Source organism: Macaca nemestrina, chromosome 7 (genome assembly GCF_043159975.1).
Source record: "Macaca nemestrina isolate mMacNem1 chromosome 7, mMacNem.hap1, whole genome shotgun sequence".
NCBI lineage: Eukaryota > Metazoa > Chordata > Mammalia > Primates > Cercopithecidae > Macaca > Macaca nemestrina.
The window spans coordinates 85,379,141-85,406,655 of record NC_092131.1 but is presented as its reverse complement, the minus strand read 5'-3'; the positions used below and the strand labels follow the sequence as shown (position 1 = coordinate 85,406,655).

General features: G+C 46.7%; 1 protein-coding gene across 6 annotated transcripts; it reads right to left on the bottom strand.

Moving 5' to 3' along the window:
- Nucleotides 1-6,358: 6,358 nt before the first annotated feature.
- On the bottom strand, nucleotides 6,359-27,282 carry LOC105499626 (RNA binding motif protein 23). 6 transcript variants are annotated; one of them, XM_011772346.3, is made up of 14 exons: nucleotides 27,096-27,282; nucleotides 19,131-19,206; nucleotides 16,954-17,069; nucleotides 15,820-15,867; nucleotides 13,653-13,826; nucleotides 12,409-12,462; nucleotides 12,143-12,260; nucleotides 11,901-12,053; nucleotides 11,682-11,819; nucleotides 10,201-10,266; nucleotides 7,843-8,038; nucleotides 7,644-7,760; nucleotides 7,478-7,547; nucleotides 6,359-7,400 (listed from the first exon to the last, which is right to left on the bottom strand). In XM_011772346.3, the coding sequence occupies exons 2-14, from the start codon at nucleotides 19,194-19,196 to the stop codon at nucleotides 7,397-7,399; spliced, it is 1,320 nt and encodes a 439-aa protein (XP_011770648.1). In that variant the 5' UTR covers nucleotides 19,197-19,206; nucleotides 27,096-27,282; the 3' UTR covers nucleotides 6,359-7,396. The 6 variants fall into 6 exon arrangements, with proteins under 6 accessions (XP_011770648.1, XP_011770649.1, XP_070956556.1 ...); XM_011772347.3 differs by lacking the exon at nucleotides 27,096-27,282 and adding an exon at nucleotides 26,902-27,041; XM_071100455.1 differs by lacking the exon at nucleotides 27,096-27,282 and adding an exon at nucleotides 25,584-25,603.
- Nucleotides 27,283-27,515: the final 233 nt, after the last annotated feature.

Here is a 27,515-nt window from a genome sequence, read left to right as displayed (position 1 = left end):
GAGGATCACTTGAGCCCAGTAGTTCAAGACCAGCTGGACAACATAGCAAGACCCCATCTCTACAAAAAATACAAAACTTAGCTGGGCATAGTGGCACATACCTGTAGTCTCAGCTAATCAAGAGGATCATTTGAGCTCAGGAGGTTGAGGCTGCAGTGAGCTGTGATGGCACCACTATACTCCAGCATGGGCAACAGAGCCAGACCCGGTCTCAAAACAAAACAAAACAGAGTGCCCTGGCATTTTTCTCCTGCCAGACAAAGCTAATGGTGTTAGGTACCTTGAAGGTACCTGTGAGGAGGGCTCGTTTTGAATTTTTTTTTTTTTTTTTTTTTTTTTTTTTTGAGACGGAGTCTCGCTCTGTCACCCAGGCTGGAGTGCAGTGGCTGGATCTCAGCTCACTCACTGCAAGCTCTGCCTCCCGGGTCTACGCCATTCTCCTGCCCCAGCCTCCCAAGTAGCTGGGACTACAGGCACCCGCCACCTCGCCCAACTAGTTTTCTGTATTTTTTAGTAGAGACGGGGTTTCACCATGTTAGCCAGGATGGTCTCAATCTCCTGACCTCGTGATCCGCCCGTCTTGGCCTCCCAAAGTGCTGGGATTACAGGCTTGAGCCACTGCGCCCGGCCTCATTTTGATTTTTCAAAACCATCTGGTTAAAATCTAACTACATGGACAGAGTCTCCAGCATAAAGAGATTGGGCTAGTGGGATTTGTTTTCCTGAAAACTAGGCAGGTTATAGGTGACCCAAGACCTTGTGAGCTTGGGGCTTTAGCCCAGGAACAATTTATTTATTTAAAAATGAAGATTTATTTTCACCATTGCACCGCCCTTGCTTTTCCCCATAAACCTTGAGCTCTGAAGTTGGGGAGAATGAAAGTCAGCTAGAAAATCGAGTGAGTAAGCATCCAAAGGAATGAAAATACTGAGGACAGTAATAAGCCAAGTTCCAAACCCTTCTCAATGAATTCTCACAACATCCCTATGAGATAGTTGTTACCATTTCCTTTTTACAGATGAAGTGTGAGAGAAGTGAAGTAACTTACCCAAGCTTATTCAGCTAGTTTGTAAGGGAAGAGGGATCTGAACCATGCTGTGTGGTTCCAGAGTGTGACACTCAGCTACAGGGTGGAGGTCCCCTAGCTTGCTTATGCTCTGGAGTTGAGAGGAGGCAAATTCTTAGCACCACTAATTCTAAGCAAATAGGCTTCCTGATGCCTGAAAGCCGACTGAAACTCTCATCCTTTCTGGAACATTGGCAAGTTTGACAGGTCTCCGATTGTCAAGGTCATTGTTCCCCCTTTCTACAATCTGGCAGTGACTGGCTCCTTTCCAGTGTTCAGGCACCTCATCCATCTACCCATTGCTCTCAAAAATAACTGCTTAATGGCTCTCCAGCAACTCCAGCCAACTCCTTACGGGCTCTTGAGAGCAGATCATCTGAACAACTAATAGACTTCATCCAACTTTTTGAAGTGATCTTTGATCAGCTCTTTCCTTGCCCCCACCTTCCCACATAATCTAAGTTGGTTGGTCTGCTTTACCTCACTTTCACAGACCTGTCTCAACCAAGGGCATACCGGAGAGCAAACCAGTCCTGGATATAAAGCCCAAAAGTTAGGAGAGAGGGGAAAGGATGTCTGAAGCTAGAAGATTCAGATATGCAGCTTCTCAGACCGGAATTCCTTTCCTGCATCCAGCTCGTGACTATTGCCTTCACCTGGCTGCCATGGAAACATCAGTCTCTGGTGGATGGCAAGCAGCACTTTAGAAAGAAAGTATCACAGGCTACCATGGTAACATCAAAAAGAGTAAAGCTGCATCTTCTCTCCTTGTGGAGTGAGGAAGGAATGGATGAGGCTGCTGGGAAAAGCGGCCTAGAAGGGGCAGCCTTTGGAAAGCTTGGTGCTGACTTTAACACAGAGAACATTCATTCAATTCTACAGACATTTAATATGTGCAAGGCAAAGCAAGCATGAGAAAGACATCTAAGTCTGGTCTCACCAGGCTGTAACCATCGAGTAATACAATTTTCAATAAAATAATTTTTACTGAAATTATTTTATTTACTAAATAAGAGTAGAGTAAGATGACCCACAAGAGGACAAAGAATACTGAAAAGAGAGATAACTCCACCTAGGAAAGCTTCAAGGTCTTCAAGGACAGGACTTTTATCAGCAGAAGGAGGAAAGGAAGAGAAATGCCTGGCAGGATGGATCACTTCCATGCCTCTAGCAAGATACTGAGCCTACAGTAGGTCTGGCCTTAAGCTGCTTCAAGATAAGGTCTGAGGCTGGCTTCACAATGCACATGTCCATGCTCTCTCCCAGGGCCCTTGTAGCAGAAAAAGAGCACCTTCAAGGTTCACCCACAAACACTGTCACTCAAGATAAGCAAAGACATGGCAGTGGAAAAATTCTGAGTCTACTGAGAGCTATGGGTGCAGGGATAGGAAATGTGACACTTCCTCACTGACTCTAAGGCCTTGTCTTCTGTGGTGGTGCTGAGAGGCAGGTAAGGTTAAGATCAAGGGATCTGAAGCCAGAGTACTTGGATTGGAATCCCTAACTTGCTAACTTTGTGCTTATGGGGAAAATTATTTAACCTATTTGGATATGCTTCCTTGTTTACAAAGTAAAGATAATAAACTACTTTAGAGGATTGTTGTGAGGATTTGGTGACTTAATACACATAAAATGATTAGAACACCTAACCTACAACCAACCTTGCATAAATGTTAACAATGACCATTATGCCACCTCCTGTCACCTCACCTTTCAGAGTCTCTTTTCACTGTCCAAGTGTTGCTGCCTGATTTTCACTAAAGCCTTTCCATTACAGGGAAAAGAGGGACTGTGATATAATTCCATCCTTCCAGGTTTTTTTTTTTTTTTTTTTTTTTTGAGACGGAGTCTCGCTCTGTCACTCAGGCTGGAGTGCAGTGGCCAGATCTCTGCTCACTGCAAGTTCTGCCTCCCAGGTTTATGCCATTCTCCTGCCTTAGCCTCCCGAGTAGCTGGGACTACAGGTGCCCGCCACCTCGCCTGGCTATTTTTTTGTATTTTTTAGTAGAGACGGTGTTTCACCATGTTAGCCAGGATGGTCTCGATCTCCTGACCTCGTGATCTGCCCGTCTCGGCCTCCCAAAGTGCTGGGATTACAGGCTTGAGCCACCGCGCCCGGCCCCATCCTTCCAAGTTTTTACTCAATTCCCTTCATCATATGCTCCAGGACTAAAGGTTCACAGGTCAAGCCTCTGCTTCTACTGGTAACTCCTATCTGGGGGGTTGTTGGGAGTCTGAGGAAGCAGGCAGAATTCCTGTGTCAAGAGCACAGCAGTTTAAAGAACAGGGAAGAAATGTCACCACCTTAGAGAATATAGAAGCATAGACTGGAAGCCAAAAATCAGGTGAGAATCTTTTGTAGAACTGAGGACTGGTAGGGAAATTCTAACTATGCTGGGCAAAGGATCTGGGTCACAATGTCACCCCTACCCTGCCAGCCATCATGTGCAGGTAGATGTTGAGGGAAGTTTCTTTTACCTTAAGCTGGGTCCAGAGTCTGTTCACTGCCCACTTCTCTCCACTCTAACCACTACGTATGGAGGGATGAGTAACAAGAAGGCACTGAGTTACATACTGACACCAACTATCACTCACTAGATGCCATCACCTTATATGGAGTAAGACTGGAAATTGTCTTAGATATTTCCTTATTTCCAACATTGTCTCTCTCCCAGCAAGAGGCTACATGAGGAACTAAGAATAAGAAAGAACTGAGGTGGAAGGATCCGGGTGTAGGAAGGTCAAAGTAGCTAGGGATGGAAACATAAGGAAACCAAGCAGAGGAAGGCAGGGAGGCAAGGCCTGTGGATATTTATAATAGTCTGAAGGAGCCAAGCCAGCCCTGAGAAGATCCAGTTCATGGCCTCAGGATGACTAACAAAAATGGTACCCACTGCACTTCTCAAGATGCATTAGAAGCCAAATCAATAACTGTAGGGGTGCTGGGTCATAGCCAGCAGCTTTTATCTAAAAATAGTGCACCCTCCTTCCCTTCCCCAGGTCCAGAAAGCAAACTAGGATCAGATGGGGGAAGGGATGGGGATGGTAACCAGGAGAACAGCAACATCAGCTGAGATCTAGGCCTGGAAGAATCAGAAATGCTGTGATTTGAATGTGTGCCCCAAAAGTTCACATTGGAAATTTGACTCCCAATGCAACAGTGTTGAAGATGGGGCTTAATACGAGGTGACTGAGTCACAAGGACAGAGCCCTCATGAATGGATTCATGTTACTATCACAGAGCAGGTTATCACGAGACAGGGCTGTTACAAAGCAAGTTTGGCCCATGGTCCCTTTGTCTCATGTACTCGTTTCTACCTTGTGCCCTTCTGCCACGGGATGACCCTCACCAGATGCAGGAACCATGCTCTTGAAATTCCCAGCCTCCAGAACTGTGAGAAATACCCCCCCCTTTTTTTTTTTTTGAGATGGAATCTCGCTCTTTCGCCCAGGCTGGAGTTCAGTGGCGCAATCTCAGCTCACTACAACCTCCGCCTCCTAGGTTCAAGTGATTCTCCTGTCTCACCCTTCCGAGTAGCTGGGATTACAGGCGCCCACCACCAGGCCCGGCTAATTTTTGTATTTTTAGTAGAGACAGAGTTTCACCATGTTGGCCAGGCTGGTCTCGAACTCCTGACCTCGTGATCCGCCCACCTCGGCCTCCCAAAGTGTTGGGATTACAGGCGTGAGCCACTGCACCCAGCCTACACTTCTTTTCTTTGTAAGTTACTCAGTCTGTGGTATTGTTATAGAAGCAGTGAACAGACTTGGGAGCTAGAGTCCCACTGGCCGTTTATGACTCAAGTAAGCTTCAAGTACTTAAGTGATTTTGTGTTAAAAGCAACCCCAGAGGCTAACATCACTGGCTTAGAAGTCTGAGAGCTGACAAATTAAAACCTAACAGCAATTATCCATATTTTTAGCATAAGAAAGTCTTAGCATTTTGTTGCCATAGAGATCAAAAAAGGAGCCCCACAGAGCCCTGCCCCTGAATTCAGGCCTTCTCCTTTCATTTGGTCCCTAAGCTGGGTGAGACAGCCCCTCCCACCTCCTTATTATTAAGGCAGTGGTAGGTGCACCTCCCCTTTCACAGAGGTATTTCTGGAATACTCGGGACCCTAGAATTCACTGGTCCCAGGCCTGTGTTATCCCAGGCAGAGCCATATGGAAAGCAAGGGTTGCAGTGACTGACAGAGGAACAATAGTAGACATCAGGTCAGGGGAACCTGCTGTTAAACAAGACCCAAACCCCTTTGGATACTGGACTGGGACTGCTACTACAAAGAGGGTCAAAGGTAGGTAGAAAGGCCAATAGAGTTAAGAATGCTCAGCTTAGCTCTGGTACTTAACTCTTCAAGATCACAACCCCCCCACTAGAAAAAAAAAAGTGTAGAATGTAGTACTGTCATAGTGCCATCTGCTGGAAAGATCAGATCTGTCATTAGGCACAGAAAAGGAGCCTGTTAAGTCTTTTTTTTTTTTGAGACGGAGTCTCGCTCTGTCACCCAGGCTGGAGTGCAGTGGCCGGATCTCAGCTCACTGCAAGCTCCGCCTCCCGGGTTCACGCCATTCTCCTGCCTCAGCCTCCCAAGTAGCTGGGACTACAAGCGCCTGCCACCTCGCCCGGCTAAGTTTTTGTATTTTTAGTAGAGACGGGGTTTCACTGTGTTAGCCAGGATGGTCTCGATCTCCTGACCTCGTGATCCGCCCGTCTCGGCCTCCCAAAGTGCTGGGATTACAGGCTTGAGCCACCGCGCCCGGCCGAGCCTGTTAAGTCTTAAGTCTGTCCCGGTGCTGCAACTTGGCTGTTTGGGTAATTCTGTCCAGTGGGTAGTTGGGATGGAGATAGTTAAGATGAAAATAGATGGAGAAGACAACCATAGGATCAAGAGTGTAATGCAGATACAGAATGGGAACCCCACCCAGGTGTGAGTTTTCACTTTTCTTTTTTTTTTTTTTTTTTTTGAGACGGAGTCTGGCTCTGTCGCCCGGGCTAGAGTGCAGTGGCCGGATCTCAGCTCACTGCAAGCTCCGCCCCCCGGGTTTACGCCATTCTCCTGCCTCAGCCTCCCGAGTAGCTAGGACTACAGGCGCCCGCTGCCTCGCCCGGCTAGTTTTTTGTTATTTTTTAGTAGAGACGGGGTTTCACCGTGTTAACCAGGATGGTCTCGATCTCCTGACCTCGTGATCCGCCCGTCTCGGCCTCCCAAAGTGCTGGGATTACAGGCTTGAGCCACCGCGCCCGGCTCACTTTTCTTTCTAAAGGTGGTTAAATAAATAAAAGAAACACAATGGTGTTACTAATGTTTTATATCCCTAGAAACATCATGAGTTGGGCTCATGAGAAGTTGTCAGAGAGATACATAACAAAGACCACACACACATGGGCAACAGCCGCCACAAGGCGGCGGCTTGCCTTTTGTACAAAGTTTATATATATATATATATGTATATATATTTATGTACACAGACACAAGGGTATAAAATCCAGTGAGAAGGGCTCACACATGCCCAGGTAGGGGATGGGAGCAGCTTTAATTGGCAGGGTTGAGGCCACAGTAGAGGCACACAGGAAGTGGTAGAGAGTAGCAGCCTCCCTCCACCCTCCCACCCTGGGCCAAAGGGAGGAAATGGGAGGAAGGACAAGTATACATATGAAGATGGAAGATACTGGAAAGATACACTCCACCTTTTACTAAATTTCTGAAAGCCCCTAAATGCCTGGCAGAATGGATCACTCCCATGCCTCCTAGCAAGATGCTGAGCCTACAGTAGGTCTCACCTCAAGCTGCTTCAAGCTAAGGTCTGAGGCTGGCTTCTCAATGCACATGTCCATGCTATCTCCCAGGGCCCCTGTAGCAGAAAGAGCACCTTCAAGGTTCACCCACAAACTCAGTCCTCTTGATTCAGAGGTCCTAAGGTTTTCCTTGACAGACTAAAGGGTAAAGGTACAGGAAAAGGAGAGAGGCCAGTTCCTTCAGTTAATGCCCTATGGCCTTCCCAATAGGGGAGGAATTGAGGAATCACTAAGGTGTTGGAAAGGGCAAGAAGGTAATCTCAGAGACGATACACATGGAGAAACAGGTATTCAATGCAGGTGTGGATTCTGTTCTCTTCAACTGGGGGCTTTGCTCAGCAGAGTCCATTTCCAGTGGGGCCATGGGCAGGAGCTCTTCTTGGTATCTTAAGGGTGGCCCCAATTTCCTCAGAGACAATGTCCATGCCCTCAGGATGGCTTGGTCCACAAAATGGAGAAATGGGGCCATGGAAGAGTAGATGTGAAGTGGCAGGATCCAGAGGCACAAGGAGGCAGTATGCTGTGCCACTGATTTACCTGTGGAAAGAAGTAAATGGGAATTCAAAGGAAAAAGAGTAATCAAAGACTAGAATGAGCGAGGCCCTGAGACTCACATGGTCTGGGGGGTAAAGAGGCTGGACAGCTGGAAGCACTGGGAGGCAAGGTTCAGGGCTGGACTCAGAGCTAGAACAAAGAGAGGCTGAGTGAGTGAGCAAGCACAGCGCACTCCTTCTTTCCAGACCCCCAAACCTTCCCTTCCTTTCCCATGTCCAAGACTACCAGTCAGAGCTGCTGGATTCAGGGCCCCCAAGGGAACTGCTCCATTCAGTTGCAAGGCAGCAGCATGGGCAGCAGCGGCAGCAGCAGCAGCAGTGGTTGGCAGTTGGATTCCAGAGCCTAAAAGGAAAAGGCGGGATTAAGCCCCAATCCTTGATCTAAAATTCAACCCCCTATTCTTCACCTTGTGGAGATATTTTACCTTCTGCCAGTTTTGCCATGAGCTGCAAACGTCCACCTGCTGATCCTGGATCCAGCTCCTGGTCCCCATCAGGAAAAGTGATGTCTGTGCCACCATCCAGTCGCTCAGTCACATGGCCAACCCTCATAGGTCGACCAGCAAGCTCAAAGCCATTCAACTGTTCCAGGGCCCGCCGGGCACACTCAGAATCAGAGAACTATAAGAAACCCAGGCCATGTTAGCCACCTCCTTGCCAAAGACATGCTCTCAAAGCCCCAGTAACACTCCCTAGTCCTACTATCCCAGGAAAATTATATGCTCACTGAGGTACAAACTTTTCTTTCCCAGAAAATATGACCTATGCCCATCACCTCAAAATGGTTCTCTGAAAAGGACCTTTTCCAACGAACTCAATGGCAGTCACTTTTCAATCTTCCAGCTCCATTAAGAATCTAATAATGCAAAAGTTTATTATTGTAGGAAATCTAGTCTGACAAGTTATTTCACAAATGGGTATATCAAATGGAAGACAGGCTAAGAGCCAAGGCTCCTGAGCTTTTAATTCAGTTCTCTGTACTAGTAAGTTTTAGTTCTTTTTTTTTTTTTTTTTTTTTTTGTTGAGACGGAGTCTTGCTCTGTCACCCAGGCTGGAGTGCTGTGGCTGGATCTCAGCTCACTGCAAGCTCCGCCTCCCGGGTTTACGCCATTCTCCTGCCTCAGCCTCCCAAGTAGCTGGGACTACAGGCGCCCGCCACCTCGCCCGGCTAGTTTTTTGTATTTTTTTAGTAGAGACAGGGTTTCACTGTGTTCGCCAGGATGGTCTCGATCTCCTGACCTTGTGATCTGCCCATCTTGGCCTCCCAAAGTGCTGGGATTACAGGCTTGAGCCACCGCGCCCGGCCTAGTTCTTTTTTTTTTTTTGAGATGGAGTCCCACTCTGTCACTGAGGCTAGAGTGCAGTGGTACCATGTCAGTTCACTGCAACTTCTGTCTCCTGGGTTCAAGCAATTCTCCTGCCTCAGCCTCCCGAGTAGCTGGAATTACAGGCTCGCACCATCACACCCAGCTAGTTTTTTTATTTTTGTTTTTTTAGTAGAGATGGGGTTTCACCATGTTGGCCAGGCTGGTCTTGAACTCCTGACCTCAGGCAATTTACCCACCTTGGCCTCCCAAACTGCTGGGATTACAGGCATGAGCCACCGTGCCCGGCCAAGTTTTAGTTCTTAGTCAAGTACTAGGAATCTGGAACTCCTAATTCCAGGCTTAGGAGGGAACACACCCTAGTGCTGACAGGAAGGCAGCAAGCACACCCCAACATACACACCAGAGCTGTTGACTAAGTGACCTGCTGACCAGAAGGCCTTTACTCTCTAGTCCCTTTTATCAGCAGCACCCAGCAACACCCTGGTACAAAGAGGATTCCCAGTCTGCTGTTTGTGTAAGTGTCAAGGTTGTTGACCTAAAAGGCAACAACACAAGGGCAAAAATGCTCCACAGAAGCCTTTCCATATCTCAGTCACATAGAGCGCTAGAAAAGGTTACAAAAGTTACTTGCCACCACAGAATTGTCAACACCACAGCTAGCTTTGTTTAGCTAGCTAGCAGTATTACCTGCCTTAGGGCCTGGCATGTGGTACTGACAGTTCCTAGGCAGGTTTTACACAGGGCTTGCCTTTACTGGGTATTTTTGAGGTGAGTAATTCCAATGATAGAATACAACCTATTGCCCTGTGCCCTGTGGGTAACTGTGGGGGTGTATGCTGCCTGGTTTAAGCCCAGAAAATACAAGCTTCTATCAGACTTTGTGGCTGGCAGCCAGTTCTCAGCCTGGAGTCACATGGGGCTGGAAGAACCAGTTACAGGAATTGGCAACAATTTTGTTGGAACGTTAGGAAAAGGTGAAACTTGCCCATAATTAGGTGGCCTCACTATTCTCTCCATAGTGCTACGTTAATAACTGATCCTTCTCAGTGCAGAAATTGCTTCAAATGGGGTAGCACCAGAGGGAAGCATAATTATGAGAAACACCAGCTCTATAAAGCATGTCTTTAAAAGCCCATACCTAACTTCCCTCATACCCTCAACCTTTTAGCTGCAGCCTGGTTACTATTACCCAAAGAGCCAAGCTGCAGCACCAGGGAAGCTGGCTGAACTCCTGGACACCCCCATACCAGGGCCACTGACAGAATGTAGGAGCAAAGCCAAGATCTCAAGCAATGCACTCATCTCAAGGGGTAGAAGGCTAGTCCAAGCTTCGGGCACCAGGGTTTACGGGTCATTTAGACAGGTCCTAAAGGAGGAGGATGAAGCTAAGCTGCAAAATCAGACAAGTGGACAAACACAAAGTAAAATAAAAAAATTAAAAGACTAGAGACTCACCGTGATGAAACCATAACCTTTAGAGTGGCCTGTATCTGAGTCCTTCATCAGGACAATATTATCAATCTGTAGTAGAATAGTGGAAATTATTAGTAAATTTTTGACTAGTCCCTATCTTCAATCTTTCCTACACAGATTTTTTTTTTTTTTTTTAAAGACAGAGTCTTACTCTGTTGCCCAGGCTGGAATGCAGTGGTGCAATCACTAATTTTTGTATTTTTAGCAGAGATGGGGTCTCACCACGTTGGCCAGGCTGGTCTTGAACTCCTGGGCTCAAATGATCCACCAGCCTCAGCCTCCCAAAGTTCTGGGATTACAGGAGTGAGCCACGATGATCCGCCAATACTTCTAGCTTTCTACCCAACAAATTTCATATCTTTTTATTATTTTTTTTTCGGCGATAGGGTCTCACTCTGCTGCCCAAAATGGAGGGCAGTGGCACAATCATGACTTACCGTAGCCTTGATCTCCTAGGTTCAAGCAATCTTCCCGCCTTAGCCTCCCAAGTAGCTGGGACTACAGGCATAGGCCACCACAACCAGCTAATTTTTTATTTTTTGTAAAGACGAGGTTTTGCTAGGTTGCCCAGGCTGCTCTCAAATTCTCAGGCTCAAGTGATCCTCCTGCCTCAGCCTCCCAAAGTGTTGGGATTATAGACTGAGCAACAGTGCCTGGCCCAAATCTTCTTTTAAAAAGAAACAGTAGGGTGCAGTGGCTCACTCCTGTAATCCTAGCACTTTGGAAAGCTGAGCTGGGCAGGCAACATGGCAAAACCCCGTCTCCACAAAAAATACAAAAATTAGCAGGGTGTGGTGGTGCACACCTACAGGAGGCTGAGGTGGGTGGGTCACTTGAGCCTGTGAGGTCGAGGCTGTAGTGAGCCTTGAAAAAAAAAAAAAAAGGCCACCTTTTACCAAAATATTTCTACTTTTGTTTTTTTTTCCCCAAGACAAGATCTCTGTCACCCAGGCTGGAGTGCAGTGGCATGGTCTTAGTTCACTGCAGCCTCAACCTCCCTGGGCTCAGGTGATCCTCCCTCCTCAGCCTCCCAACTAGCTGAGACTACAGGCACGTGCCAACATGCCCAGCTAATTTTTGTATTTCTTGTAGAGAGAGGGTTTTGCCATGTTGCCCAGGCTGCTCTCAAGCTCCTGGGTTCAAGCAATCCACCTGCCTTGGCCTTCCAAAGTGTTGCAATTACAGGTATGAGCCACTGCACCCCGTTTCTTAATTAGTAATCTTAATCTTACCTATTAATCTTCCCTAATCTGGCCTATGATTTGATTTCATTGTGTCTAACTTATTTGTCTACCAAGCACATGAATACAGATGGAGCCAAACTTTCACAGCGAGACTCATACGCCCGTTATGATGTATGCAGCAGGTTAATCATGGCCAGGCAGAACACAGAAGTACACTCAAACACTCACCCTCCCCACTTCTTCCAGTTCCCTTCAGAGGTTTCTCTCACTTCTACTCACTTTACCAAAGGGCTCAAAGATGCCCCGGAGCATGTCTTCAGTGATATTGAAGTGCAGGGAACCCACATAGAGGCGCATTGGTCCACCACTGCCCTTTTGCAGGTTGTTGGCCATGGCTGCCAGTCGGTTTTTCTCTGCCTGGGGAAGGAGGAAATGATGCGTCATGTCCCACACTCCCTCTCCCCTTAAAATCTTATGTCTGTTTCTCAGTCTGCTCACCTGTGAAGCCTGTACAATGATAGGCACTCCCAGCAACCGCTGCCCAGTCAGCCCAATGGCCAGTGGCACAGACTGGATTTCACAGAATTCCACATAGGCAATGCCCTTAGAACGACGTGAGTTCCGATCTGAGATGATACGTACATCGCGAACCTATCCAGGACACAAAAGAAATCCTGAATTGGGCATAAAGGGAGATAGAAGCTAAGCTACTCAGAAGAAAACTAAGGTGGGAGGGTTACCTTGCCTACAGCAGAGAAAAAGTCCTCCAGATCTCGAGGCCGAATGCGGGCAGCTAACTGCATACAGAAAACCGTGCGGGCATCACGCTCCTCAGGACTCAGATTATCAACTGGCTCCCTAAAGAGTGAAATGTATTGAGACCAGCCCTTTGAATACCTGGTCATTGTTCTCCAGCTAACCCTCAAGTACCACGCATTCCTGTTATTTGGCTCAAATAACCTTTTACTCATACCTCACAATCCCTAAAAAAGTGTTATCAACTCACCTGACTGGGCTCTTCTCTCTGAAATGAGGACTCTTACTGTGTCCGTATCTATAACTGAAGAATAGAGAAAAACAAAAGGTGAAACCTTATTCTCATTGGTCCAATGCTGGGTCTTCCATGGTGAGAAAACCAGATTCCAGTATTTCATCTCATTTTATTTTTATTTTTTATTTATTTATTTATTTATTTATTTATTTTTAATTTTTTTTTTTTTCTGAGTCGGTGTCTAGCTATGTTGCCCAGGCTGGAGTGCAGTGGCCAGATCTCAGCTCACTGCAAGCTCCGCCTCCCGGGTTTACGCCATTCTCCTGGCTCAGCCTCCCGAGTAGCTGGGACTACAGGCGCCTGCCACCTCGCCCGGCTAGTTTTTTGTATTTTTTAGTAGAGACGGGGTTTCACCGTGTTAACCAGGATGGTCTCGATCTCCTGACCTTGTGATCCGCCCGTCTCGGCCTCCCAAAGTGCTGGGATTACAGGCTTGAGCCACCGCACCCGGCCTATTTATTTATTTTTGAGACGGAGTCTCGCTTTGTCGCCCAGGCTGGAGTGCAGTGGCCGGATCTCAGCTCACTGCAAGCTCCACCTCCCGGGTTTACGCCATTCTCCTGCCTCAGCCTCCCGAGTAGCTGGGACTACAGGCGCCCGCCACCTTGCCCGGCTAATTTTTTGAATTTTTTAGTAGAGACGGGGTTTCACCGTGTTAGCCAGGATGGTCTCAATCTGCTGACCTCGTGATTTGCCCGTCTCGGCCTCCCAAAGTGCTGGGATTACAGGCTTGAGCCACCGCGCCTGGCCATATTTTTATTTTTTTTAAGACAGTGTTTCCACTGTCACCCAGGCTGGAGTGCAGTAGCGCCATCTTGGGTCACTGCAACCTCTGCCTCCCAGGCTCAAGCTATCCTCCCACCTCAGCCTCCTTGTGTAGCTAGGATTACAGACACACATGACCACATCTAGCTAATTTTTGCATTTTTCGTAGAGGCAGGGTTTCGCCATGTTGCCCTGGCTGGTCTCGAACTCCTGGGGCCAAGTGATCTTCTGGCCTCAGCCTCCCAAAGTGCTGGGATTACAGGCATGAGCCACCATGCCCAACAGTGAATTTTGAATACCGACCCTTTATGTACCTAAGTATCCTGCCAATCACAATGTGTTATAATAAGCACCCTCAAGCAGGGTTCATAGTGCATTTGTTGTTTTATCCATATTATTATACCAAGGTGAATCTTATTAGCAAAAAGTGATACCCAGCGGCAAGTGGAGGACTCCTGTAGCTCACACGATCCTCATGTCGACGGTCCCGACTTCGCAACTCACTACTATGTCGACGATCCCAGCTACGGCTACGGTGACGACGCTGCCGATCTCGACTTCGGCTCCGACTGTTTCTCCGTCTATACCGATCCCGATCTCGACTACGACTACAGATGGAAACAACTATAGTCAGGCCCACATCATGTTTAGGCCAACAACCAAGTGCATATACAACAGTGGTCCCATACGATTATAATGGTGCTGAAAAGTTCCTATAACCTAGAGATGTTACAGCCGCTGTCATGTCGTAACGTATTACTTATGTTTGCGGTGATGCTGGTGTAAACCAAACTACTATCTATTGCACTCCCAGTTGTATAAAAGTACAGCACATCCGATTACGTACAAAGTGGATCTCATGAAAACAGAAAGTAGACTAGTGTTTACTAGAGGCCTGGAAGGATGGAGGGATAGGGGGTGTGGGTGGAATGAACAGAAGTAGATTAATGGGTACACATATATCATTAATTAGAAAAAATAAGACCCAGGGCTGGGCGCGGTGGCTCATGCCTGTAATCCTAGAACTTTGCGAGGCCAAGGTGGGCAGATCACCTGAGGTCGAGAGTTCAAGACCAGCTTGACCGACATGGAGAAACCCCGTCTCTACTAAAAATACAAAATTAGGCCGGGTGTGGTGGCTCACGCCTGTAATCCCAGCACTATGGGAAAACGAGGCGGGTGGATCACTTGAGGTCAGGAGTTCCAGACCAGTCTGGCCAACATGGTGAAACTCCATCTCTACCAGAAATACAAAATTAGCCAGGCATGGTGGCACGTGACTGTAATCCCAGCTACTTGGGAGGCTGAAGCAGGAGAACTGCTTAAACCTGCGAGATGGAGGTTGCAGTGAGCCGACATCGTGCCACTGCACTCCATCCTGGGCAACAGAGTAAGACTCTGTCTCTTAAAAAAAAAAAAAAAAGACATTAAACATTAGCCAGGCATGGTGGCACATGCCTGTAATCCCAGCTACTCATCAGGCTACGGCAGGAGAATCACTTAAACCCGGGAGGCGGAGGCTACGGTGAGCCAAGATCGCACCACTGCACTCCAGCCTGAGCAACAAGAGCAAAACTCCGTCTTAAAAAAAAAAAAAAAAAGGAAAAAGAAAAAACAAGACCCAGTGTTCAACAGATCAGTAGGGTTATTACTACAATGTACAACAATCTATTATACATTTCAAAATAGCTAGTAGAGAATAATTTGAACGTTTCCTAGCATAATGAAAAGATAAATATTTAAGTCAAGGATATCTCAAGTACACTGATTTGATCTTTACAAATTATATGTATTAAATTTCACACATATCAGAAACTACACACATCTATTATGCATTAAAATTGTTTAAAAATAAAACAATTATGTACAGTATATACTTCATGATAAAAAATAAAGATGTTACTGATTCGTGTATTTACTACACTTATCATCATCATTCTAGAATATATTACTTCTACTTATAAAAAAATGTTAACTATAGAACAGAGGCGGGTCCTTCAGGAGGTGTTCCTAAAGAAAGCATTGTTATAGCAGAGTACAACTCTATGTGTATTAATGCCCTTGAAGACCTTCCAGTGGGACAAGATGCAGAGGTGAAACACCCTCTGCAGGCCTAGGTTCATGTGTCTTTGTGTCGTAGTTTTCAACAATAACAATAATGTTTAAAAAGTAAAAGACAAAAAAAAGTTAAAAGTAGAAAAAAGCTTATAGAATAAGGACATAAAGAAAATTTGCCGAGTTGTACAATGTGTTTGTGTTTTAAGCCAAATGTTTTATTAATTTTTTTTTTTTTTTTTTTTTTTTTTGAGACAGGTCCTCAATCTGTTGCCCAGGCTAGAGTTTAGTGTTACAATCTCGGCTCACTGCAACCTCAAACTCCTGGGCTCAAGCAATCCTCCAGCCTTAGCCTGCCAAGTAGCTGGGAGTACAAATATGTACCACCACAGCTGGGTAATTTTTTAATTGTTTGTAGAGATAGGATTTTGCTATGTTGCCCAGGCTGGTTTGGAACTCCTGGCCTCAAGTGGTCCTCCCCGCCTTGGCTTCCAAAGTGCTAGGATTAAAGATATGAGCCACTGTGCCTGGCCCAGAATTACTGACCTGCGCTTTCTATCCCTGCTTTTACTATGGCTCCGACTCCTCTTCTTCCTGTGAAAGAGAGTACATTCTTTTTTTTTTTTTTAATTTTGAGAAAGAGTCTCGCTCTGTCGTGCAGTGGTGCAATCTCGGCTCACTGCAACCTCTGCCTTCCAGGTTCGAGCGATCCTCCTGCCTTAGCCTCCTGAGTAGCTGGGATTACAGGCATGTACCATCACGCCCAGCTAATTTTTTATATTTTTAGTAGAGACAAGGTTTCGCTATGTTGGCCAGGCTCATCTTGAACTCCTGGCCTCAAGTGATCCACTGCCTCAGCCTCCCAAAGTGCTGGGATTACATGCGTAAGCACCACGCCAGGTCAGGAGTGTAAATTCTTAAAGAGAAGGTTTCGTTATTGCTGCCAAAGAAAAGGAATTACAGTAAGGCCAGAATGAAACAGAAAGCATGGAAAGGCCAAAGCCCCAAAGATGATCCAGCAGTAGTTCACAGCAACTGCACAATACCAACTTACAGCCCTGAAAGCTGTCAGGCATCTAAAGAGGCCATTTTCCCCCTAATGCCAAGCAAAACCTGGTGTTTCCAAATCAGGGGTCCTCTTGAATTTTTTGTTTGTTTGAGACAGAGTCTCACTCTGTTTCTCAGGCTGGAGTGCAGTGGTGCAATCTCGGCTCTCTACAACCTCTGCCTCCTAGGTTCAAACAATTCTCCTACCTCAGCCTCCTGAGTAGCCGGGATTACAGGCGCCTGCCACCACGCCCAGCTAATTTTTGTATTTTTAGTAGAGACGGGGTTTCACCATGTCGGTCAATCTGGTCTCGAACTCCTGACCTCAGGTGATCCACCCACCTTGGCCTCCCAAAGTGCTGGGATTACAGGTGTGAGCCACCACGCCTGGCCCCTCTTGTTATTTTATTCAAATGAAGTATATTGATGCTAGGACTAATCCACAAATCTACACTGGAAAGTGAAGACTAGGTAAATAAACCAAGTCACCATTATTCTCATGACCTAAGTGGAGCCATTACTAAAAATCAGCACTCTTAACAGAAACGATCTCCCTATTCTGGTTATTTTTCCAATGGACAAAACTGTTTCCCTTCCCCAAGGTGCCAACCCATTTCTTCCTCCCACACTCACTTGCTTGTCTCCCCGATGGTGCTGCTTCCACTGGTCCCACTGTTGCCACTGTTGCTGGTGCTGCTGGTGGTATTGCTAGGATAATCCTTTTTAACTTCTTTCCTTTGTTGCTCATCCTGAGGCATTCACCAGGAAAATGTCACAAGGTATAAGGTGGCAGACACACGGATTCCAATGGGCAAAGGGAACAAAGGTGGACAAGGAAGAAATCGAAGCACTTGATTAGCCAGATTTTGAGCACCCTTATTTCCTAACAAAGGGAGTAAGAGAGGAATCAAGAAACTACCTAAAAGGAAGAGATCAGCATGACAGATTTTGATGTCAAACTTTGGTTACCCAACATCTGCTCCACTGACATTTCCCAGAGAGTTACAAATTGGTGCTAGGCTGGGCACGGTGGCACCTATCTGTAATCCCAGCACTTTGGGAGGCCAAGGCAGGCGGATCACCTGAGGTCAGGAGTTCCAGACCAGCCTGACCAACATGGAGAAACCCCATCTCTATTAAAAATACAAAATTAGGCCAGGTGCAGTGGCTCACGCCTGTAATCCCAGCACTTTGGGAGGCTGAGGTGGGTGGATCACGAGGTCAGGAGATCAAGACCATCCTGGCTAACACAGTGAAACCCCATCTCTACTAGAAATACAAAAAATTAGCCAGACGTGGTGGCGGGCGCCTGTAGTCCCAGCTACTCAGGAGGCTGAGGCAGGAGTATGGCGTGAACCCGGGAGGCGGAGCTTGCAGTGAGCCGAGATCGCGCCACTTACTCCAGCCTGGGTGACAGAGCAAGACTCCGTCTCAAAAAAAAAAAAAACAAAAACAAAAACAAAATTAGTCAGGCGTGATGGCAATGCCTGTAATCCCAGCTACTTGGGAGGCTGAGGCAGGAGAATCGCTTGAACCCGGGAGGCCGATGTTGTGGTAAGCTGAGAACGCGCCACTGCACTCCAGCCTGGGCAACGAGTGAAACTCCGTCTCCAAAAAAAAAAAAAAGAAAAAAAAAAAAAAAAGAAAAGGAAAGAAAAAAAGAAAGGTGGGGGAGGGAGAAGGAGGGAGGGATGGCAGGAGAGGGCAGAGGGAGGGAAAAGCAAGCAAGCAAGCAAGCAAGAAAATTGGTGTTAAGTGGGCCAGGTGCAGTGGCTCACTCCTGTAATCCCAGCACTTTGGGAGGCCACGGCAGGCAGATCCCTTGAGCCCAGGAGTTCGAGACCAGCCCAGGCAACACAGCAAGACTGTCTCTATAAAAAGTATATTAAAAAAGAAACTGGGACAGGCGCAGTGGCTCACACCTGTAATCCCAGCACTTTGGAAGACCAAGGTGGGTGGATCATGAGGTCAGGAGATCGAGACCATTCTGGCCAACATGGTGAAACCCCAACTCTACTAAAAATACAAAAATTAGCGGGGCATGGTGGCTTTTGCCTATAATCCTAGCTACTTGGGAGGTTGAGGCATGAGAATCGCTTGAACCCAGAAGGTGGAGGTTGCAGTGAGCCAAGATCACACCACTGCACTCCAGCCTGGCGACAGAGCAAGACTCTGTCTCAAAAGAAAAAATAAGAAAAAAAGAAATTGGTGCTAGGTCTGAGGTACAGTGACTTTCTACTGTGTCACTTCGAGTTTTGAGCAAAGCACAGATACCAGCACCACATTATGTGCCCACCCCGGTTTCTGGTCCTCTCTAAAAGTATGGCTCTTAACCAGAGTCTCCAGCAAAGCTTACTAAGACTATGCCTTTTATGATTAGTTATTGTACATAATAAATAAGCAGGGAAAGAGGATTTATAAAATGCTGAAAGTTGAAAGTTGCCGGGCGCGGTGGCTCAAGCCTGTAATCCCAGCACTTTGGGAGGCCGAGACGGGCGGATCACGAGGTCAGGAGATCGAGACCATCCTGGCTAATATGGTGAAACCCCGTCTCCACTAAAAAATACAAAAAACTAGCCGGGCGAGGTGGCGGGTGCCTGTAGTCCCAGCTACTCGGGAGGCTGAGGCAGGAGAATGGCAGGAACCCGGGAGGCGGAGCTTGCAGTGAGCTGAGATCTGGCCACTGCACTCCAGCCTGGGCAACAGAGCGAGACTCCGTCTCAACAAAAAAAAAAAGAAAGTTGAAAGTCATGATCGACAACTACTCTTTCTTATTAACCCAATTCCAGGAGTGAGGTGGAAAATATTACCTCTTCTTTTTTATAGGGAGCTTCCAGCATGGCCTCAATCACTATATCAAAGTCATCAGATGCCATCCTGTCAGATCTGGGGAGAGGATATTAATATGTAAGAACCTGTTTTATATTTTTCCTCCCTTTCCAGCACCACACATTTCTTTCCCCCTCCAAGAAGAAGACTTCAGGATATACAGATTTCAGTTCTGTTTCTTGAACTGCAGAGAAACCTTACCAGCTGTCACTTACTCTTAGATTTATTTTTACATCCTATAGATCTGAACTAGTTCTGCTTTGTGGCTTGGAATAGTCAAAGATAGGCCAGGTGCGGTGGCTCACACCTGTAATCCCAGCACTTTGGGAGGCCAAGGCGGGCAAATCACCTGAGGTCAGGAGTTTGAGACCAGCCTGGCCAACATGGCGAAAACCTGTCTCTATCAAAAATATAAAAATTAGCTGGGTGTGGTGGCACATGCCTATAATCCCAGCTACTCAGGAGGCTGACGCAGGAGAATCACTTGAACCCAAAAGGTGGAGGTTGCAGTGAGCCAAGATCGTGCCACTGTACTCCAGCCTGGGCAGCAGTGTATGACCATGTCTCAAAAACAAAACAAACAAAAACACAAAAATAATACAAAAAAAAAAAAAAAGTCAAGGATATAGAGGGAAACAACACCTAGGAAGAAACAAAATACCGATCCTGTTCTATGAAGAGAAAATGATGGTAGTCAAAACTACTGTTTACAAAATGGACATTTGGTCTCCACTCTACTGTTCACAATTCTGAACAAATACCTGGTTTAAACTTAAATAATAAAAATAGGCCTGGCTGCTACAGATGTGAGAAAAATACAAAAAGAAAAAATAATAAAAAAATATAGGCACATTATTTCCAATAAAAAGGTAAAGAGGCAAGACTAAAAATTAGAAGCAAGTCAAAGCAACATCAAAATGCAGATTTGCCCTAAGGTCTTCCTCTCTGCATACCCCGAACACCAATAATTAGGGCCTTATCCCTAAGCATTTTCTATCTAATATCAACTATAGCTTAGGTAACTCAGAAATATGATTAAGACAGGCTCGACCGGCCGGGCGCGGTGGCTCAAGCCTGTAATCCCAGCACTTTGGGAGGCCGAGACGGGCGGATCACGAGGTCAGGAGATCGAGACCATCCTGGCTAACACGGTGAAACCCCGTCTCTACTAAAAAAATACAAAAAACTAGCCGGGCGAGGTGGCGGGCGCCTGTAGTCCCAGCTACTCGGGAGGCTGAGGCAGGAGAATGGCATAAACCCAGGAGGCGGAGCTTGCAATGAGCTGAGATCCGGCCACTGCACTCCAGCCTGGGCGACAGAGCGAGACTCCGTCTCGGAAAAAAAAAAAAAAAGACAGGCTCGACCAATCCCATTTTGAAACCTTTCTCTGGTAGGCAAGGTAAAATGTGCCTCCCCGAAGCTCTCACATCTAGAAACTGCCTTTCCCCAGGCTGTCTACCATCAGTTTGTCAAATAAGAAGAACAGAAAATACCAAAGAAAACCAATAGGATAAATTATTCAAATGTTATTGGTCTGGAATTATCAACCCACACATGGATGAATCTCAAAATAATTACACGGAGTGACAGAAACCAACCCCCCACAAGCCCCCCCCAAAAGTGCACAATGAACAATTCCATTTATATAAAATTCTAAAAAATGCAAACTAGGTCAGGCGCGGTGGCTCACACCTGTAATCCCAGCACTTTGGGAGACCGAGGCTGGCGGATCACGAGGTCAAGAGATCGAGACCATCCTGGCCAACATGGTGAAACCCCGTCTCTACTAAAAATACAAAAATTAGCTGGGCATGGTGGCGTGCACCTGTAGACCCAGCTACTCAGGAGGCTGAGGCAGGAGTATCGCTTGAACCCAGGAGGCAGAGGTTGTAGTTAGCCGAGATCATGCCACTGCACTCCAGCCTGGAGACAAAGCAAGACTCAGTCTCCAAAATAAAAAGCAAACTAATCACTGTATCAACTATATCAAAAAAAGCAGAAAGCAGAACAAGGGTTGCCTAGGGATAGGAGTGAGGGGAAGGACTAGGAGAAAAGGATTTTAAAAGGGCACAAGAAAAACTTTGGGGCCAGGAGTTGTGGCTCACACCTGTAATCCCAGCTACTGTGGGAGGCCAAGACACGTGGATCATCTGAGTTCAGGAGTCCAAGACCAACCTGACCAATATGGTGAAACCTCATCTTTACTAAAAATACAAAAATTAAGGCTGGGTGCGGTCATGAGTTTGAGAGCAGCTGGCCAATATGGTTAAACCCCATCTCTACTAAAAATACAAAAAATTAGCCAGGCGTGGTGGCACACACCTGTAGTCCCAGCCACTTGGGAGGCTGAAGCATAAGAACTGCTTGAACTCCGAAGGTGGAGGTTGCAATGAGCCAAGAATGCACCACTGTGCTCCAGCCTGGGTGACAGAACGAGATTCTATCTCAAAAAAAAAAAAAAAAAAAAAAAAACACAAAAATACAAAACTTAGCCAAGCGTGGTAGCACATGCCTGTAATCCCAGCTACCTGGGAGGCTAAGAAAGGAGAATTGCTTGAACCCAGGAAGCGGAAGTTGCAGCCAAGATCGCACCATTGCAATTCAGGCTGCGTGACAGACCATGACTCTGTCTCTAAAAAAAAAAAAAAAAAAATTGCCAGGCATGGATGCTCACACTTACAATCCCAGCACTCTGGGAGGCCAAGGCAGGCGCATCATGAGGTCAAGAGATCAACACCACCCTGGCCAACGTGGTAAAACCCTGTCTCTACTAAAAATACAAAAATTAGCTGGGTGTGGTGGCACGCACCTGTAGTCCCAGCTACTGGGGAGGCTGAGGCAGGGGAATCGCTTGAACCCAGGAGACAGAGGTTGCAGTGAGCCAAGATGGTGCCACTGCGCTCCAGCCTGGCGACAGAGCGAGACTCCATCTCAAAAACAAAACCAAAAACAAAAACAAATTAGCCAGGTGTGGTGGCAAGCGCCTGTAATCCCAGCTACTCAGGAGGCTGAAGCATAAGAACTGCTTGAACCCAGAGAGCACAGGTTGCAGTGAGCCAAGATCATGCCATTGTACTCCAGCCTGGATGACAAGCGAGACTGTCTCAAAAAAACAAATAAATCTTTGGGAGTGACGGTTTCATGGGTGTTTAACATATCAAAACGTATGAAAGTGTACACTTTAATGTATACAGTTTAATTGTGTGCCCATTAAATGTACATCATGCTTTAAAAAAAAAAACCAAAACCTGAGGAATTTGTATGCAAGGAGACATAATCAGACCTTTTCATAACTGTAAGAACTTTGTTGGCCAGGCATGGTGGCTCACCCTGTAATCCCAGTACTTTGGGAGGCGGGTGGATCACCTGAGGTCAGGAGTTCAATACCAGCCTGACCGATATGGTGAAACCCCATCCCTATTAAAGATACAAAAATTAGCCAGGCATGGTGGCAGGCACCTGTAGTCCCAGCTACTCAAGAGGCTAAAACAGGAGAATCGCTTGAACCTGGGAGGCGGAGGTTGCAGTGAGCTGAGATCACACCACTGCACTCCAGCCTGGGCTGACAGAGTAAGACTCCATCTCAAAGAAAAAAAAAAGAACTTCGTCCTTTTTAAAGCAGCTAATGCACTATGCAACACTGCTGCCCTGGCTGCCCTAAGAGTCCAAATCCTATTTTGACAACTTAGTAAGTATAATCATTACAACTATGATTCTATGATTTACAGTACCTACAACTGCTAGACACTGTGTTAAGCATGTTATGGAGAGATAAGATACTTAAGAAAAAAATTACTTGGAGTCAAATTTAAGGCTTAATATGGAAATCAAACCCAAATCAAATCAGTATACATAAAAACCAGTGAACTCAACTTCTTTTTTTTTTGAGATGGAGTTTTGCTCTTCTTGCCCAGGCTGGAGTACAATGGCACAATCTCGGCTCACTGCAACCTCTGCCTCCCAGGTTCAAGCAACTCTCTTGCCTCAGCCTCCCGAGTAGCTGGGATTACAGGCATGTGCCACCATGTCCAGCTAATTTTGTATTTTTAGTACAGACCAGGTTTCTCCGTGTTGGTCAGGCTGGTCTCGAACTCTCGACCTCAGGTGATCCGACCACCTTGCCCTCCCAAAGTGCTGGAATTACAGGCATGAGCCCCATGCTCGGCCTTTTTTTTTTTTTTTTTTGAGAGGGAGTCTCACTCTGTTGCCCAGGCTGGAGTGCAGTGGCATGATCTCAGCTCACTGCAACCTCTGCCTCCCAGGTTCAAGCGATTCTCCTGTCTCAGCCTCCCAAGTAGCTGGGATTACAGGTATGTGCCACCACGTCCGGCTAATTTTGTATTTTTAGTAGAGTCCAGATTCTCCATGTTGGCCGGGCTGGTCTGGAACTCCAGAGCTCAGGTGATCCGCCCACCTCAAGCGTCCCAATTACGGGCGGGCGTGAGTCAACGCGTCCGGGCTTTTTTTTTTTTGAGAGGGAGTCTCACTCTGTTGCCCATACTGGAGTGCAATGGCACGATCTCGGCTCACGCCAACCTCTGCCTCCCAGGTTCAAGCGATTCTCCTGCCTCAGGCTCCTGAGTAGCTGGGATTACAGGTGCCCGCCACTATGCACCCACTAATTTTTTTATTTTTAGTAGAGACGGAGTTTCACCATGTTGGCCAGGCTGGTCTCAAACTCCAGACCTCAGGTGATCTGCCTGTCTCAGCCTCCCAGTGCTGGGATTACAGGCGTGAGCCACTGTGCCCAGCCTTCTATTTTTTGTAATAACACTTTATATTTATTTAGCAATCAAAGGTAACAAATGCTGCAGACAGGTAATATATGATTCATACCCAAATTTTTTAAGACTAAAGTTTTTTGAACTGCTAAAAGTCATACATAGCTCAAGGGCTGGGCAGAGGGGGTGGCTCACGCAATCTCTGCACTTTGGGAGGCTAAGGATGGAGAATGGCTTGAGGCCAGGTCAAAATCAGCCTCGGCAACACACTGAGGTCCCATTTTTACAAAAAATATAAAAATTAGCTCGGCACGGTGGTGCGTGCCTGTAGTCCCAACTACTCGAGAGCCTGAAATGGAAGGATTGCTTGAACCCAGGAAGTTGAGGCTGCAGTGAACTGTGATCATGCCACTGCAATCCAACCTATGCAGCAGATTGAGATTCTGTCTCAATCTCCAAAACAGAAAAGGTCACACAGCTCAAATGGAGGAACTAATTTTTTTTTTTTGAGACAGGGTTTCACTCTGTTGCCCAAGCTGGAGTGTAGTGTTGCCATCTCAGCTCACCGTAACCTCTGCCTCTCTAGCTCAAGCAGTCCTCTAACCTCAGCCTCCCAAGTTGCTGGGACCACAGGTGGGCACTACCATACCAGGCTAACTTTTCATATTTTGGGGGATTTTTTGGGTAGAGACATGGTCTCACTATGTTGCCCAGGCTGGTCTCAAACTCCTGGACTCAAGAGATCCACCCACCTTAGCCTCCCAAAATGCTGGGATTACATCCGGCCAGAGGAGCTAATTCCTGATCACAAAGGTTTTCTGACTTCAAATCTAACGTTATATTATATCATGTTACTTCTCATATGGTTTGTAATTAACTTTAAAGGAAAAAAAAAAAGACACCATGGAGTATACCAAGGTATCTACTTTTAAATATATACTCACTGAACATGAATGTTCTTCTGATAGGTTTTTCAAAATAATCAGTCCCATTAGCTAAACCTCATTGTGAGTCTCCTATATCTGAGGCATGTACAGTGTATGCTTAAAAGTATTAGGCTAATATACACTACCTTGTTCACTATGGGAAAATGGTTCTAAAAAGAAAAGTTTTTTTTTTTTTTTTAAACAGAGTTTCACTCTTGTTGCCCAGGCTGGAGTGCAATGGCGCAATCTCGGCTCACTGCAACCTCTACCTCCCAGGTTCAAGCAATTCTCCTGTCCCAGCCTCCTGAGTAGCTGGGATTACAAGCATGCACCACCACACCCCGCTAATGTATTTTTAGTAGAGACGGGGTTTCTCCATGTTGGTCAGGCTAGTCTCGAACTCCTGACCTCAGGTTATCCACCTGCCTCGGCCTCCCAGAGTGCTGGGATTACAGGCATGAGCCACCGAGCCCGACTTAAAAAGAAAAGTTTTTGATACTCAAGCTGTTTCAGTCATTTTGGTTGCCAAGTCTACACAAATTTTCTGTTATAAACTATTTTTTACAATCTGCCTTTTCCCCGCCAAATGAAATGCTTGATTTCAAGAACTGCTCATTGTTGAGTGCTAATGCAGCCTAAGGAACAACTTAACACACACACTAAAACTTTCACTTAAGTTTACAAGCCTCTACAAATAAACCTCTATGTAAAAAGTTTTCACTCAGAAACAAATACATCTATTTAAGCAGACATATACAACACAATATTTTGAAACTTGCAATCTTACTGGGTTTAGTGTCTTTCTAGAAGTCCTAAAAGCAATAAGGTAGCAAACACTATGCATTTTCAGGCTGGCAGTTTTTTCCTTTTTTTTTTTTTTTTTTTGTATTTTTAGTAGAGATGGGGTTTCACCGTGTTAGCCAGGATGGTCTCAATCTCCTGACCTCGTGATCCGCCCGTCTCGGCCTCCCAAAGTGCTGGGATTACAGGCATGAGCCACCGCGCCCGGCCCAGGCTGGTAGTTTTCAAACTCCCTCTTCATGTCCCAACTTATGGGTCAAGGTCCACTCAATCTCATCCACATACAGAGTATCGTGTTTTCTTCCATCCTGCTCCAAAAACAGCATTAGAGACTCACAATCACATCAGTTCCTAGACCTCGTCACAGCACAAGCCAGCAGGTAGACCCCACTGCTAAAGGAGCAGAGAGAACCACTGTCAGACCAATTCGGGAAGAATTCACGAAAAGCTGGAGCCCCAAGGGTGACAGCAGCGCCATCTCTTGGGTCTGATCACTGAGCTGAGCACAAACACCTACAAACTGAAGGCAGTTTAATAAAAAAGAGGAACAATGAGACAAAAACTACTTGAAGGACTGCCCACCCCATGTTGTGTAGCTTTAAAAAATGGTCCTATAAAACGGGCGCGGTGGCTCACGCCTGTAATTTCAGCACTTTGGAAGGCCGAGGCGGGCGGATCACCTGAGGTCAGGAGTTCGAGGTCAGCCTGGCTAACATGGCGAAACCCCATCTCTATTAAAAATACAAAAATTAGCCGGGCATTGTGGCGGGCGCCTGTAATCCCATCTACTCGGGAGGCTGAGGCAGGGGAATCGCTTGAACCCGGGAGACAGAGGCTGCAGTGAGCCGAGATCGCCCCATTCCACACTCCAGCCTGGGTGACAGAGCGAGACTCCGCCTCAAAAAAAAAAAAAAAAAGCTCCTATAGGCAACCAACTGGCACAATCTCTGCGGGAGCCAGTGTCCCAGAGCTCAATCTTCATATGTGGCCTCATCATACGCCTACTGGAATGAGTGCTTGAAAAAGTTAAAAGGGAAAAGCCCATAAAGCTCAACATAGTGAACATGAATCTTCGACAGACTAGAGATTGAGGAATAAAGCTCAATTCCCTTCTCTCTCTCTGAATAGTGGTGCGAGTGGCTGAAACTGATGATGTGTGTCCTCTCAGGCCGCAGAGGGTCGATGCTCCCTTTCCAGTGTGGGCGACCCTAAGTGTCACGGCTGCAGGGACCCAGAAAAAAAAATCACAGAATTCTAGAAACCGCATCTTTATCGGTGCAGGATACAGCCACGAGGGTGCCCACCTCTAAAGTCGTGCCAGTGGGCTACATGTAAGTAGCTAACACTTCCAGGTCAAAACAAAGGTTTTTTTAACGTTAAAAGTTCCCCTGAATCTCTTCGTGACGCTATTTTCTGCCCGTGACGTCAGGGGGAGGCGCCGTGCAGCAACGTCACGCATGGTGACGTCTGGTGGGGACCAGGTTTTGGGGTTTCTCACCAGTTCCGGTTCCCCGCAGGGGGGTCCCGGTTCTCTCCGTTCCTTTGGGTATGTTGTGGGGAGTGAAGCTCGGATATTTCCTAGAGTCTAGGCAAGAAAAGCAGCAATGCAGGTACGGCTGCTCCTCTTCCCGCAAAATGGCGACACCTCCGCCGTCTTCCAGAACCTTCCCCAATCTGCGCATGCGCTAAGACACCCCAGCGTTGGCAGTAACCTCGCTGGTTTCGCGGCAACCGTCCAAAGTACAGGTTCTCATTGGCTAACGTCCTAAGTATGGGTGGAGCAAACTCAACTGCGTCTTAGCAACCAACGAGTTCCCATTGATTGGCTAACCTCAGAGACTCCAGAAAATGGAAGCGTCCTTTGGTATCCGCCCATCATTCTCTCATTGGTTAAATGACTTGCGGAGGGCGGGGAAAA